Source organism: Cydia strobilella, chromosome 4 (genome assembly GCF_947568885.1).
Source record: "Cydia strobilella chromosome 4, ilCydStro3.1, whole genome shotgun sequence".
Taxonomy (NCBI): domain Eukaryota; kingdom Metazoa; phylum Arthropoda; class Insecta; order Lepidoptera; family Tortricidae; genus Cydia; species Cydia strobilella.
The window spans coordinates 3,511,231-3,525,665 of NC_086044.1; the positions used below are offsets into that span (position 1 = coordinate 3,511,231).

At 38.6% G+C, this 14,435-nt stretch overlaps 2 protein-coding genes and 1 long non-coding RNA gene across 3 annotated transcripts in view; 2 read left to right on the forward strand and 1 right to left on the reverse strand.

Annotated features, from left to right (window-relative positions):
- The window catches only part of LOC134740516 (uncharacterized), a 245,252-nt gene that overhangs the window by 65,175 nt on the left and 165,642 nt on the right, over nt 1–14,435 (forward strand). The window lies entirely within an intron of this gene.
- Nucleotides 759–10,113, reverse strand: LOC134741131 (histone acetyltransferase p300-like). Its single transcript, XM_063673903.1, has 6 exons — nt 9,912–10,113; nt 8,790–8,863; nt 7,982–8,113; nt 6,464–6,660; nt 4,698–4,929; nt 759–1,084 (listed from the first exon to the last, which is right to left on the reverse strand). The coding sequence occupies exons 2-6, from the start codon at nt 8,802–8,804 to the stop codon at nt 1,046–1,048; spliced, it is 615 nt and encodes a 204-aa protein (XP_063529973.1). The 5' UTR covers nt 8,805–8,863; nt 9,912–10,113; the 3' UTR covers nt 759–1,045.
- On the forward strand, nt 10,923–13,250 carry LOC134740481 (protein asteroid-like). The gene has a single exon (XM_063672967.1). The coding sequence runs from the start codon at nt 11,030–11,032 to the stop codon at nt 13,229–13,231; it is 2,202 nt and encodes a 733-aa protein (XP_063529037.1). The 5' UTR covers nt 10,923–11,029; the 3' UTR covers nt 13,232–13,250.

A 14,435-nucleotide genomic window follows, 5' to 3' on the forward strand; every position in this document is an offset into this window, starting at 1 on the left:
CATGACCGATCCATGTTATACTAGATTCATGGGTATTTTACACCTTCCTCTTAACGCAATATGTGAGAATAACATCGTAAAATTACGTTACACTCAAAGCAATGTAGAATCAAACGATTTTAATAAAAATATCACAATTATTTACGCAAATTATCAAAACATTATTTGTAAAATTATCCGCCCAAATTACGTAGGTTGTTTGTGGTAATGGTCATTTTTGGCTATTTTCTTAAATAACTTCTTAAGTATTTATTTTAAAATTACAAAAAACTATATTTGAGATTCTCATAACGAGCTCTTTCATTTGATATGTAACACGATATAGTTTTAAAAACTTTATTTTGGCCCCCATGTTTAAAATTTATTTGTTTACGTTACATGTTCGTCTTTAGGTCACAAAATTACGTATGTGTACTAATTGGTCCAGTAGTTTCGGAAAAAATAGGCTGTGACAGACGGACAGACAGACGCAGAGACGTACGAGTGATCCTATAAGGGTTCCGTTTTTTCCTTTTGAGGTACGGAACCCTAAAAATATAAAATTTAATTACTTTCTTCTAAGGACAAAAAAACCTGCAGTAAAAAGTAGAATGACCCAGGTAACAAAAGGCTGGCCAGATTTGGCGGTTTTAAGATCAAACTGTAAAGTTATAAAACTTATAAATGTAAGAAATAGTTAACTTACAACATATTATATGTATCGTTTGTGGCAATTTATGGGTTGTTTAAAAAATAAAGTTAAGTATTATAATGTTTTTATTATTGCAGTCTTTGGTTTTCATTTCTTAATACAATTATATCAAACCTATACTTATTCTAAACAAACAGGTCCTTATTTATTAATCAAATCAAAACCTTGTTTACACATTCATTGTATCAAGTTTGCTGAGTTGTCCTCGGAACGAAGTAAAAAACCCGGCTTCTTGACATATCAATGTGTACAAAAAATCATAAAAAGCTTATACGAATATGAATCAGAAATATCACAAATCAAATTGCTATCATTGCAGTGTATCATAAGACACTTGAAAGAATTGTTAAATTTTCAATTGTCCTCCGGTGCAATAATGAGAACATCGTCAGTCTGTAAGGAAAAATATTTCATATTAGTGCGATTTTAAAAATAAGTTCATTTAATTTAGACGTAAGATAGATGGCACTATAAAATACAGAAATCTAGAGAGCAGATTTGAAGTAGCTATCTCAATATTAATGTGGATATGACTGGTATAATTTATTATTTTTTCTACACACAAAAATAATGTAACTTATCGGAACATAAAAGTAAAAACCTTTTTGGAAGCTTTTGTAAATATTGGGCAAAAATTATGATGATAATAAATAAAAAAATAATAAAAAGGTAATAGTCATATCCATATTAATATTGAGATCGCTACTTCTAATCCGCTCTCTAGTAATCACTTTATGACAGGTACAGTCAAATAAATAGTGATGGCGAAAGTGGTTAAGTATACAGGGTGGCTTAAAAATAAGTACATTCCCGTTGCCAGGGAGGTTTTGGAATTATACTGAGCAACTTTTACTATGGGACCAACCACGAACGAAATGTACCCGCCCCTCCCATAGAAAATGGACCAGCCAAAATGTATGAAATAGCCAAATTTATTTTCGCGATTTCAGGGTTGGTCCCATAGTAAAAGTTGCTCAGTATAATCCAAAAACCTCCATGGCAACGGAAATGCACTTTTTTTAGCCACCGTGTATAGGAACATCTTTATTTCTACATATGTATGGTAACAAAATTGTGTAATTACGATATATTTGGTCACTTTTTTTTTTTTTTTTTTTTATTATAAACTGATCGGCGATTGGCCCTAGTCACACCTGATGGAAAGTGAAGACAGGGCCTAAGATGGAGCTCACCGGTTCAGTAACAGCCTATTCACTCTTGTTTTAAAGAGACCGAGGTCATATTGATCAGGGAATACAGATGGCGGGAGCGCATTCCATTCCTTAGCCGTCCGTACCAAAAAGGAGGAGGCAAAACGTTTCGTCCGAACGAATGGAATGTGGACCACGAACGGGTGCATACGCTCCCCGCGCCTGGATGTCCGATGATGGAAAGGGGAAGGTGGGATCAGGTCGTGCAGTTCCTGTGCGCACTCCCCGAAATGTATCCGATAGAACACCGATAGGCAAGCGACTCGACGGCGATGCTCAAGGCTCTGTATCCTTGACTTGACCGATGGATCATCACCAAAGAGTCTATGAGCCCGGCGCTCTACCGAGTCCAGGGCCGCCAGCTGATATTTGGCAGAACCGTCCCATAGGTGGGAGCAGTATTCCATGCACGAGCGTACCTGTGCTTGGTATAGGGAGAGAAGCTGATTCGGCGTGAAATACCGCTTCACCTTAAATAGGACACCAAGTTTTTTGGCAGCAGTTTTAGCCCTAGACTCAATAGTCGACCCGAAGTTTAAGTTTGATTTTAAACTTAGACCGAGAAGCTCTAAAGTGTTGGTCACGGGAAGGGACACATTTCGGAAAGTGGGAGCCAAGGTAAACTGGCTCCGTTTTGCAGTGAAAAGACACGCCTGTGTTTTAGTGGCGTTGAATCCAACCAAGTTGGCCTCGCCCCATTCGGACACGGCATCCAAGGACAGATTCAATCGCTCCACCATGGTCTCCCTGAGGATCTTGGTGTCAGCTACACTGACCCTCGCGTCACCAAGGTATCTCTCCGTAACCGTGCTGTCATCCGCGTACCCAAAGATACCGGGCTTGAGCAGATCGTTGATGTGCAGTAGAAAGAGGGTCGCGGAGAGGACTGAACCCTGAGGTACCCCGGCATTAATAGCCAAAAGATCAGACGAGCATCCATCTAGGACAACTCGAATAGATCGGTCCCTCAGGAAATCAGTGATCCAGGAGCGCAGGCCAGAGGAGATCCCATACGCAGAAAGCTTGCTAATTAGGCTGTCGTGCCAGACTCTGTCAAAAGCCTTGGAAATGTCGAGGGACTCGGCGATAGCCTCACCATGTCTCTCGATGGCCTCGCCCCATAGGTGGGTGGCATAAATCAGAAGGTCCCCAGTAGACCGATTCCGGCGAAAACCGTATTGCCGATCACTGAGGAGATCGTTACCTTCGAGATATGCCAGGAGCTTGGTGTTCAGAACACGCTCCATAATCTTACAAAGTATGGAGGTGATCGCGATAGGTCGATAATTTGACGGGTCAGCACGACTACCCTTCTTAGGTACAGGCTGTACGTTTGCAAGCTTCCACGACTCGGGGACTTGACCCGACCTCAGGGAAAGACGATACAGGCGTGTCAGTACTGGAGACAACTCAGGCGCACAAGTTTTCAACACAATCGCTGGAACTCCATCAGGACCACTAGCTTTGTTCACGTCTAGACAGCGCAGTGCTTTCAATACCTCCCTTTGGTGTATTTTTACTTCGGGCATTGAAGCACCAAAGGTAGGCAAGGAGGGAGGCTTAGCGACGCCAGCGTCCAGACGCGAATTTTCTGCGAAAAGAGAGGCAAACAGGTTTGCCTTGTCTTTCGCTGTATGCGCCAGTGATCCATCTGGCCTCAGCAATGGAGGTAAAGAGGGGCGACAGAAATTCGACTCAACCGACTTTGCCAGCGACCAAAACGCCTTACTCCCTGACGGGTAAGAAGCTAGCTTGGCGCCTACACGGCGAACGTGAAGAAATCGGGCTTTCCGTATAACCTTCTTGCAAGACTTAGCTGCTCTATTGAACGACTGCTTCTTTGCCTGTACATCCGGATCTTTACGACTACGAGCATCAGCCCACGATAAATAAGCCGCGTGCTTAAGGGCTTCTGCCCGGTCACACTCGGCGTTGAACCATGGACGAGCTGTGCCTCCGGTTGCTACGTCTGAGTAGGGAATATAGTATTCCATGCCCAGACGCAACACATCGGTGATAGCATTCGCACAGATCGACGGATGGCTGTCGTTTGGTCTATTTGATGCTTACTGTACGCATACAGTATAGGTTGAGGTGACAAGGGCAAACTTATCTCTGAAAGGGATCCCTTCCAGCTTTAAATGAATAGACGGAGGTCATATATACCCTTAAGGATTAGAAATCTCCATCTACAAAAATTGTGAATACATCTTTGGAGATCACCAGTTTTTATTTTTACTGGTCTCAGTTAAAATGGTGTTAAAAAAATGCAAACTGGTACTTTATATGGAAATTTACGAACAAATTGGCCCGTCTTATCATACTTTGAGAGTAATAAAATCACTCAGATGAATATAAATAAGTATTAAATAGTAGAGGTAAGAAATTGAGGAAAGTAAATCCCCATTTGTATCGTGTGACAACTCTCATATCAGAGATTAGACGAATATAATGATTTAATGACACATCACCCGCTATAATATAAAATAAACAGACAGGTTTTGCAAAGTAATAATACCTCTCCGTTTGTCGGTGAAAATTGGTGTCCGACAGAAGTTTCGATATAAAAATCATATTTCGGCTAAATGTTTGTATTCGGCCTAAAAACCGCTGTACCTTTCGGCCACGCCGAAACTGTATTTTTGGTGATGTCTGAAGCTTCTGTTTCGGCATAAAAATCATGTTTCAGCCGAAGGATCGGTTTGGGCCGAAACTAGAGCAAAACCGAACCTTCGGTTTCAATAAAAAAGAACTGGTATCCGTTGGACACTAGTAAAAACTGCCACGGTCCTTACCTGACAAGCCTTCGACTCCACGTCACGGTGGTCCCAATAATAACCGAATCTCTCATCCTCTCTCTCATCTATGTCCATTTCTATCTCCCACATCTTAACTGCCAGAAGGCGATAGTATTCGCTCTGCGTGAACGCACGTTCGTAAATGTAGTTTTCCACTTTCACCGCATATTCCGATCTGTCCTGGGCTCCCCCGAAATAGTTGAGGCGATCCGTAGAGATGGTTTTGAGTCTGTAAGGGTGAGAAGGGCAATGGAGTTAAAACTGCATAGAGGGTGCTTTGAATTTCATTTGACAATTGACAATATGACTTGTCACGGATAAAGCAAAGAATATCAGTATACATAGACAGTAGTTGACGGAAGTATAGGGAACGTGCATGGACTTTAGGGGGCAGCACAAAATCCCCTGTTTATTGGTGCGAAGTTTATGCCTCCAATGTAGCCCACAAGATGGCAGAGCCTACAATGCACAAGAAAACGTACCGTGAACTGTAGTGGGCAGCACTTGCTTTGGCGTGAAGTGTCAACGTACAGTTTACGTTTCCGATTCACGCCACAAGATGGCAGACCCTCCAACGCGTACGGCCCCTAATAGTGACCACGCAATTTAAAACAATTCATTCCACACTACATTACAATAACCAAAGATAGATATAACTCCGTAATAGATGGATACAGTCTAAGGAAAAAACGTGCCTCGAAAATCACGAAAATTTGATTCTCGATCAGATGGCGCCACTAGTTTTGGCCTACACTCGTATAGAGGGCGTTGACTGTTTCGTTTGTTATTTATAATTTTAACGCATACCAGTGAAAGAACATGGGTCAAAATCATATAAAAATAATTAATGCAAATAAAAAAATCATTTAACCATATTTAAATATATTTTATCGTATTTTTATAAATATTTATTTTTAGTTTTAAAGTGTGTCGACAGATGGCAGTGAATTTACTGGGGTTACAAATTTTACTATGACAGTACCGCTCTAGTATAAGTTACTCTATGCAATAACGTAATACTGCTCACTTCTCCTGAATCACCCTGTATCTATAAGTTTAATATCCTGTATATTTTTCTTAAGCATTAAATTTACTTTACCAACAAACTTTGACAGATTTTTAGTTTCATTTGGTTTGCGGATGAAAGTAGCCTGTGGTGCGTGGTGTGGGCATCATATCAAACAAATGAAATTGTTTTATTAATTATTTTGATTTGCCTTGTTAATGGCGGTAAAATGTGTTGTAGGTAGTCACACTACATATAAATCTATTTATAATACATATTTAATTGTACCATAGGCTCAATAAATTTTTTATTCAGGACTAGTATGTAAATCTAGCCGCGATCTGTCAATATCTAAGTGTTAATATACCTATTATGTCATGTTTGTCGATACCTATTCGCAAATTCTGTGTAACCTTTTACTAATCTGCTGAACTTAAGCCAAGATAGGTACTTTTTCGTGCTATATATAAAGATATGTTTAATAAAAATGGAAACTATAGGTCTAGACTAAGAGAAGAAACTGTAACAATATTTTATGTATGACCGTTTGTTTCATATTTAAATAAAATAAAAATAAATAAATATAATGGAATAAAAATAATTTATTTGTGAGCGCAAACACAAAAACAGAAAATTATAAAAAAGAGAGTGCCACGAAATGGTCTCACCTCAGCATGTTGCTGGCGACTTCCAGCGCTGATCTTCCGATGAGACCATCCGGTGAAACAATTTCAGTATATAAAACGTCAAAACTTACAGAAGATCCACAGCAGGATGCCTCTTATATGCCAAAGTTTGTTTCAACGCCAATTTCTTCTTTATGCATAAGCAAAATCGCACCTGGCACTTGTCATCAGTGCACCTTTCGGTGTGGTAACCGAAGAATTTGTACAGAAGTTTGCATTGCCTGCAATTTGTTCTTTGCTGGCATATAGCAAAGTGGTTCTTCAAGACCTGTAACAATATACACAGGTATATTAAGTTACATTGTAGGCAATATTATAACTACAAGCAGAAAGTACTATAAGTGGCCACAGTGGGTTGCCTTGGAAACGTCTTTTTGTGCGTCTCCAAAGGCCCCAATCACACAACGAACTCTCGTTCTATCCCCTTAAATAGAAGCAACAATAATAGAATAGAGATGATCATAGGTAAGGAAAGGGTAAGGATGACTAATTTATAAGGCGCCATTCATTTATTACGTAAGAAGATTTTTGCTAGTTTTTGACCCGCTACGGAACGGACTAGGGTTTGCTCCCGGGAAACATCGGTACCGAAAGTACCGGAATTTCCCGGGATTTAGAGCCAAGCAAAGAACCGGGATTTCAAAATTAAATTCCCGGTACTTTCGGGACTAACATTTTCCTGAACCTTGACCTTCACAGAACAAACCATAAGAATTATCACGAGTTTGACACTGACATATTCGCTAACTTATGCCAGTACGAGCGAGAATAGCGAGATGCATGGAATGCAATGTAAATTACGCACACGCTAAGCAAGCAAATATGACAGCGTCAAACTCGTGGTAAGGGCTCAGGCAGGACTCAGCAGACAATCAGGACGTAAAAAAAATGTAGGCTCGATGATGGATCGATCTCCATATCAGGGCTCAGAACCGTTTTTTTTTTATAAAACCTCGAAATACACTCGGGTGCAAAGAAATCGGACCACCCCAGCATTTTTAACATTTTTTCAATTTCTGTAGAAACTGTAAGCGTTACTGTGACATATTATATACCTAATGAAAGGTTGGCTTTTCCTCTATAAATTGATGTGCTTTTCACAGGTTTGCTGCCAATACTTTCAGACTTTCAGGGCTAAGAACGTTGCCGCCCTAAAAATGCGTACTGGAGTATAACTTATTCATAATGGGAAAACAGTGATTCTAAGGAAAAATTAAAATAATTTTCAGCATTTTAATACAGTGTATTGCCTCCTCTAGCCCTACGACACGCAGTCATACGGTTTTTCATCTTATTAATTTTTTACAATTTCTTGAGGGATGGCCGCCCATTCTTTCTACACCCGAGTGTAGTCCAATATTTTTAATTATTTTATACTCTTTACGTAGGACTGAATCATGTATTTAGGTGGCTTCGTATTATTAGTCCCATTTAAAATGAAATAATAAACCAAAGATCGAAAAAGAACGTAATAATAATAGTATTTTTTGTATGAAGAAAAAACCGGTTCCGAGCCTTGCTCCATACAAAATTTTAATTTTTTGGCTGTTTCTATTGACAAGGTTGGTTAAATAAAAAATGGTAAAGACCGTTATTTTCAAACAAAATGGCTGGCTGCAGCCCGCATCCCAACATGATATAGCGTGTTGGACCCGCTCCGCTCGCTCGCGCATTGCAAGCTCATTCTCCTCAACATTGGCCGGGCGTATGTCTGCGTTTTCCTGTAACAAAGGTTTTTTTTTATTTTAGGCATAGGGTACAAACAAAAGGTATGGTGAGGTACAGTCAAATGGTTAAATATCGACACGGGCAGAATTCCAAAAGTATGTACCTACCATCAAACAGAATTAAGGAGACATAGTGCTCACTCCATACATCATTATGAAATGTATCATTTATGAAAATTATTAGAGGGTATGTCGTATGTCATACTTACTTTTTTTACAATGAAAATGTATTTAAAAAACCGGCCAAGTGCGAGTCGGACTCGCACGAAAACGGCCAAATCAAGTTTGTTGTATGAGAGCCCCACTTAAATATTAATTTTATTCTGTTTTTAGTATTTGTTGTTATAGCGGCAACAGAAATACATCTGTGAAAATTTCAACTGTCTAGCTATCACGGTTCATGAGATACAGCCTGGTGACAGATGGACAGACAGACGGACGGATGAATGGACAGCGGAGTCTTAGTAATACGGTCCCGTGTTTAGCCTTTGGGTACGGAACCGTAAAAAAGGTTTCTCTGCATTGAATATAGCTAGTTAGCTAGTCAAGGTATTTTATATCGACACAGACAAGGTGCTAGTACAGTCGCCATCAGATATATCAGAGCGGCGCACATTACAATACAAGTGCGAATTACCTAACAGATAAATGAGACTATATAAATGCTTACTTGAGCAGCATCCATGGTTTAAAGATTAGAAGCAGCAAATCTCACTTGGCAAAGGATACTGCAAACTCCTGGTCCTGGTGTTGAACAGAAAATATACTATATGTGGCTTTCCATCAGCAAAGGGTCCTTATGCACATGGAGCACAAGGAACCTTTAGGCATGGAATGCCACATATACTTACTGAACAGCAATAAAAATTTATACAATTTTATCTAGAGGCATTCCATGAGCTGTCTTGTACAAACACATTTTATTTTGTGTATCCAAATTTATTTTTGAGTGTTGTAAGATTCTCCGGCAAGCTCGGCCGAATTTCACTTTCCCATACAAACGGAGCTCCGTTTTTATTTTAAAACTATGTTTTGGATGGTAATGAAACTTTGCACATGCAATGACATGAGGTATATCTAGGTCTGAAATTAGTTTATATAGCTCCAGTTTATAAAACAAATGAAATAGAGCAAAAACATGTTTTGTATGAAAAACTTAAATTCACTGAATGTTTTTAACTATGATATCTGAAGCTACATAAACTATTTACAGACATAGATATACCTTATCCTATTGTAAGTACAAAGTTTCAGAGCAAACTAGCTACTTGTTTTGTAATGAGAGCGGAACTACATTTGTATGGAGAACCGAGCTTGCCGGAGACCCTCAAGGTGATGATCATTTTTCATTGTAAGTTTTTGATCTTTTATCACAAAAAAAGTAACTGCTATAGTTGCAAATCTTCAAAAAATACTAAAATCGCGTTTGTATGGGAGAACAGTAGGTAGATAAATTCTTGGGATGCTTCCCTTTCGAAACTTTCAGAAGATTAATATAAATACGACAGAAACATATGCGGGTGAAACAATGCGCCAAAATTATCTGGCACTAGAATACTTTTCCAAACAGAGATAAATCTACAGTTAGCGTTCAATAGTTAGTATTTTTAACGTTCAGTTTGAATGGCAATTTTAAGTATATTGAAAACCAAAGTTTCCAAGGTTAGTCAAACGCTCTGTTATTGTTTCTGTTTCTCTTGGCGCATTGTCATAATACCAAAGAATAAGATAATTTATTCAAATTAATATGGTTTAATAAAAATTTACGGTAAACTCGCCGGCGTGGTCTTACCTTATCGACAGTTTAAAACACGAAGACAAAGACACTTTTGTAATACACGAATACTAAAATCTATGTTATTAAGTTTGAAAGTACACCAACTTAATTATTTTCATAAGAAAATCAGCAATAAAGTAAACAAAAAAACAAAATATCGTTCTTCATTCACTTCGTTGGCGCGCGGTTTGCGTTTCGTTTCGTGTTGGTCGTTGACGTTTTGTTGGCGGTTTGACATATGAAGTGTCATTGCACACTTGACATGTTGTTCATTAAGTTTTCCCGTCCTCCAACTTAGTTGGGGGACTTCCGGTTCGAGCGCCATCTTGATAGTTAGCATCGTGATTAATTACTTTGTTTTTTGCTTATTAATATTGTTTAAAGTGTAATATCGATAGCTTATTATACAGTAAACTAATGTGGTAGTGTGCAGTGAATGGAGAATTAATTTTGAAGCGCGTTTAACCACCATCTTGGAGTCAACGGCCGGTAGTCCACGTGCTTCTTGTAAAGACTAGCTATCGATTTACAAGAGCTAACAATTCACCGTACACTGTCTTGTACAACCGTACAATTTTTGTCGTTTGTAAACCTCTCAATACCTTGATACTGGCGAAATAGTCCCACTGGGCTGAAGCCATAATTTTAAAAGAAGAAGAAGAAGAAGAAGAACTTAGTTGGGTCTGCAAATCCGAGGCTAAAATGACAAAAAAGTATATTACAAATGTTTGTATTTTAATCATGATTTAATTATTACAAATGCTTAATTTCTCTGGAGGAAAATTCGAACGTATCTATCACGTATCTATAGCCCGCTCCAGACTACGCGGCGTGAAACCGCGAACGCGAGTGTGGAGTCGTTTTCGCTGATTAGCGAACTAGACCCCACACAGCCCACACTCGCGTTCGCGGCTTCGCGCCGCGACTCGCAGATGAGTGTGGAGGTCCTTCAGATATTCCAAACCATGTCCAAACCATTTCCAAACACAATTGGCGAGACGTCACTTCACTAATGTCAATGTCATAATAAGAAAATAACCTATTTCAATCACGTTTACATATTCTAAAGAATTTCTCTCTTTAAAGTTTTGAACTCATAAATTTAAGTATGTCATTAAACTGTAAGTGTTAATATGGGTGTCAGAGGCTTAACAACGTTTATAAATTATAATCAAAATGCGTTTCTCCGTGACCACCTTCTCCACGATACAAGTCTCGTGATAGACGGACACAGTTTATGCGCCCAGTTGTACCGGCTACTGAACAGTTTCTCGGCCTTCGGCGGGGACTACGACAAGTTCGCAGCGTACGTTAAAACCTTCTTTAAGAACCTGCGAAAATGTAACATAACGCCTTATGTCATTTTCGATGGCGCGTATGAGAGGCGTAAATTAAAAACCGCTTACAGTCGCCTCAAAGCCAGGATTAGAGGAGGGTCTCAACTGGATCCAGTAACACAGAGCAGCCTTCAGATCTTCCCTATACTATTAAGAGATACATTCCGAGATGTTCTCGTTGAAATGGATATAGCATACACAGTCTGTGAATTTGAAGCTGATGATGAAATAGCTGCTATGGCCAGACATTTGGACTGCCCGGTGTTGAGCTATGACTCGGATTTCTTCATCTACAATGTCCTGTACATACCGTTTAATACTGTAGAGCTGAAACCAAAACCGATTGGGACAAATGAGAATGGGGAAAAAATAAATGTTTTGGAATGCAAAATGTATAAAGTCGAATATATGCTGAAGCATTTTGGTGGGTTGGAAGATGAGCTCCTTCCTTTATTGGCGACCCTACTGGGTAATGACTATGTTCAAAAAAGAGTTTTTAACAAATTCTTTTCTCAACTCAAACTGCCAAAGAGTAAAAAGAAAAAAAATGAGCAGCAAAGATGCATCCACGGGCTGTTCAAGTGGCTGCAAAATGAGACACTGGAATCGGCTGTTGCTAAAATACTTGGTAGAATGAAGAAGAATCAGAAAGACAGAGTTTTTAGTACAATAAAGAGAAGCATCGAAGGATATAATAGCAAAACTTGCAACTCATTAAGATATTTTAACATTGGGGATAGCGATGACACTGAGTCTATTGCTGAGCTGAATATGCCAGAATGTGATGAGAATGAGACAGAAGAAGAAGTAGAAGAGGAAAATGAGTCATCAGATGATGATAGTGATGATGATAATGATAAATCTTCATCAGAAGAGAGCATTCAAGATGATCAACTTGTTCTAGGTGTACCAGAATGGTTTGCGGAGAGAATAAGAACTAATCTTATGCCGCAGCCTTATCTCAATTTGTTTGTTCATCATCTCCACCTATCCGCTCCTCAAGCAGAGGACTACACCGAAGAAGACTCCTTCATATGCGCCTTGCCAATTATGAGATATGCTTTTGATTTGTTAACAGACTTTTCCGAAGAATATTGCATATATGTTAGTAGAGATGGCCTTAACTACAAGAGAATATTTGTGGATAAAGAATATTCTATAAGCAGACTCTTTGATGCACCGTTTTATGAATTAACAGAAGAGCAGTTAAAAGAATGTTTTGTACATTTTATTAAAGAAAAAATGCCTAAATTAGACTTAGCTGTGTTGAAGGATTTGCCATCTAATTTTTGGATATATTTGATAGCAATGTTGTGGTGGGTTCTTCAAACTAAGCCTCCTTTAGCTCATGTGTTAAGCTTATTTACATGTTATGTAACATTGGAGGTAATTGATGAGAAAACAGGCACGTTTCGGGGACACAATAATTTTAACAACAAGTACTCTAAGAAAATAGAAGAACTGAAGAGGTTACCAGTTACAAACAATGATGATGAGATTTTCTTAAACAAAAATAAGGTCCAATATGAAGACTGTTTATTGGCTGCCAGCGTTTTGCTCAAGCATTTTGAAATAGATGCAAGCATAAAAAAGAAACCTAAGAGTTATGACGGAAAGAAAATGCATTCTTTTGCAAGGTTTCAATGTTGCCTGCTGCAGTTTAATTCTCTAAATAATCTATGCCACAACCCCTATGAGGCCACTAAATATTCAAAAAGTTTCAACGGAACTTTTATTTATAATATTGCTTTGGCATTGGAACATCAAATGGACCCTTATGCATATTTACAGCAATACATAAAGGGTGCTGGCGTACTTAGATTTTTGAAAAATTTGTATGAAATATATGAAAAGTGTGCAAAAGCTTTGGATTTGGAAACTACAAAATGGACGGGGAAGAAACGAGAACGTAGGAGACGGAAACATGTAGCCAAGGATTCAGATGATGATTGTAATCATTTTGGTGCAAAGGGTTTTGAATCGGAAGTTTTTATATAAAAATATAAATTTTGTATTACTTTAGTTTATGTTTAAACCCCTTGGTCCTTATAAAGCCTGGTTTACCAATAGTGGCAACAACAACTTATAGACTAACACACTTGCGTACTATTATATTTTTGCGTTAGAGGGAGCAAGCGATATTGGAGTCAAAGGTTTGCATAGATGGCGCTATCATAGTTTGCCCCTTTTCCTATGAGATTTGGTTTAAAGGGCTGGCATCCAGGGCATAAAATTCCATTTAAAAAAAAACAAAAATTTGACACAATTCTAGGGATTGATAGTAATTGATAGAGCAAGCTATGCTGGCGCTATCTGCTAAATACTTTGACGGTCGAAGTATTAGCAGATAGCGCCAGCGTGGCGCCAGCATAGCCGCAATGGGGTTGGCCGGTCGAAGTTCGACCGGCCAACCCCATTTGCGAACATCGGTCGCTCGGTCGGCCGCGGCCGCTTGGCTCTTTGGAGACATTACTGGCGCTACCGGTGTAGCCGCGGTTTGCCGATCCCTGGTACCATCTGGTACCTACCTATAGACGATGGTGCCCAAACTGTTTAGCATTATAATAATATGTATGCTAGTTTTAAGGTATTTATCTATGGGCCAATAGTTGCCCGAAAATAAAGAATTTAATTTCATTTCATTCATTATTTCTATATTATTTCTCAAAATGTAATCTTAGTTGTCCAAAAATTTTACTCGGTTTACGATCGCTTGGTAAACTAATCGGTCCTGTAACTGTAACACATAACATAACTACATTTTCTATAGAGAAACAGTCCGCATAATTAATCTACACCATATGCAACCAGCTATAGAGTTCACATTTGAATGGTTAGCAATAATATATTTTGGTAGGGCCATTATGTAAGGCATATGTTTTATTCATATTTGAGGCAGCGGGTCGCACGCTCCTTACGAATCTTATTGGGATATTTAATATTATAAATAACCTGATTTATTCCTTATCATTTGCGAAAGGTGTATTAAGTGAAAACGCCGTTTTTATTGGATTAATACGGTTACTTTTGCTTATAATTATAATGTTTCACTCAAAATAAATAGGGATAAAACAAATCATTTTTCCCTTACGCATATTGTGTTCAACTCGTGAGTAGATGCGTCCATTTCCAAGTAATCCCAAAACGAAAAAACAAAATAATTTTGAAAAAGGACTTTTAGTACAACGGAATATATATATAT

Bases quoted from the DNA above. Each gene is read 5' to 3' on its own strand.
- LOC134741131 (XM_063673903.1), bottom strand. The intron at 6,661-7,981 runs GTCTTTACCATT...ATATTGTTACAG, and splicing joins CATTTTGTTTGAAAATAACG to GTCTTGAAGAACCACTTTGC. The intron at 4,930-6,463 runs GTAAGTTTTGAC...TCACCCTTACAG, and splicing joins CATCCTGCTGTGGATCTTCT to ACTCAAAACCATCTCTACGG.
- LOC134740481 (XM_063672967.1), top strand. From the start codon at position 11,030: ATGGGTGTCAGAGGCTTAACAACGTTTATAAATTATAATCAAAATGCG.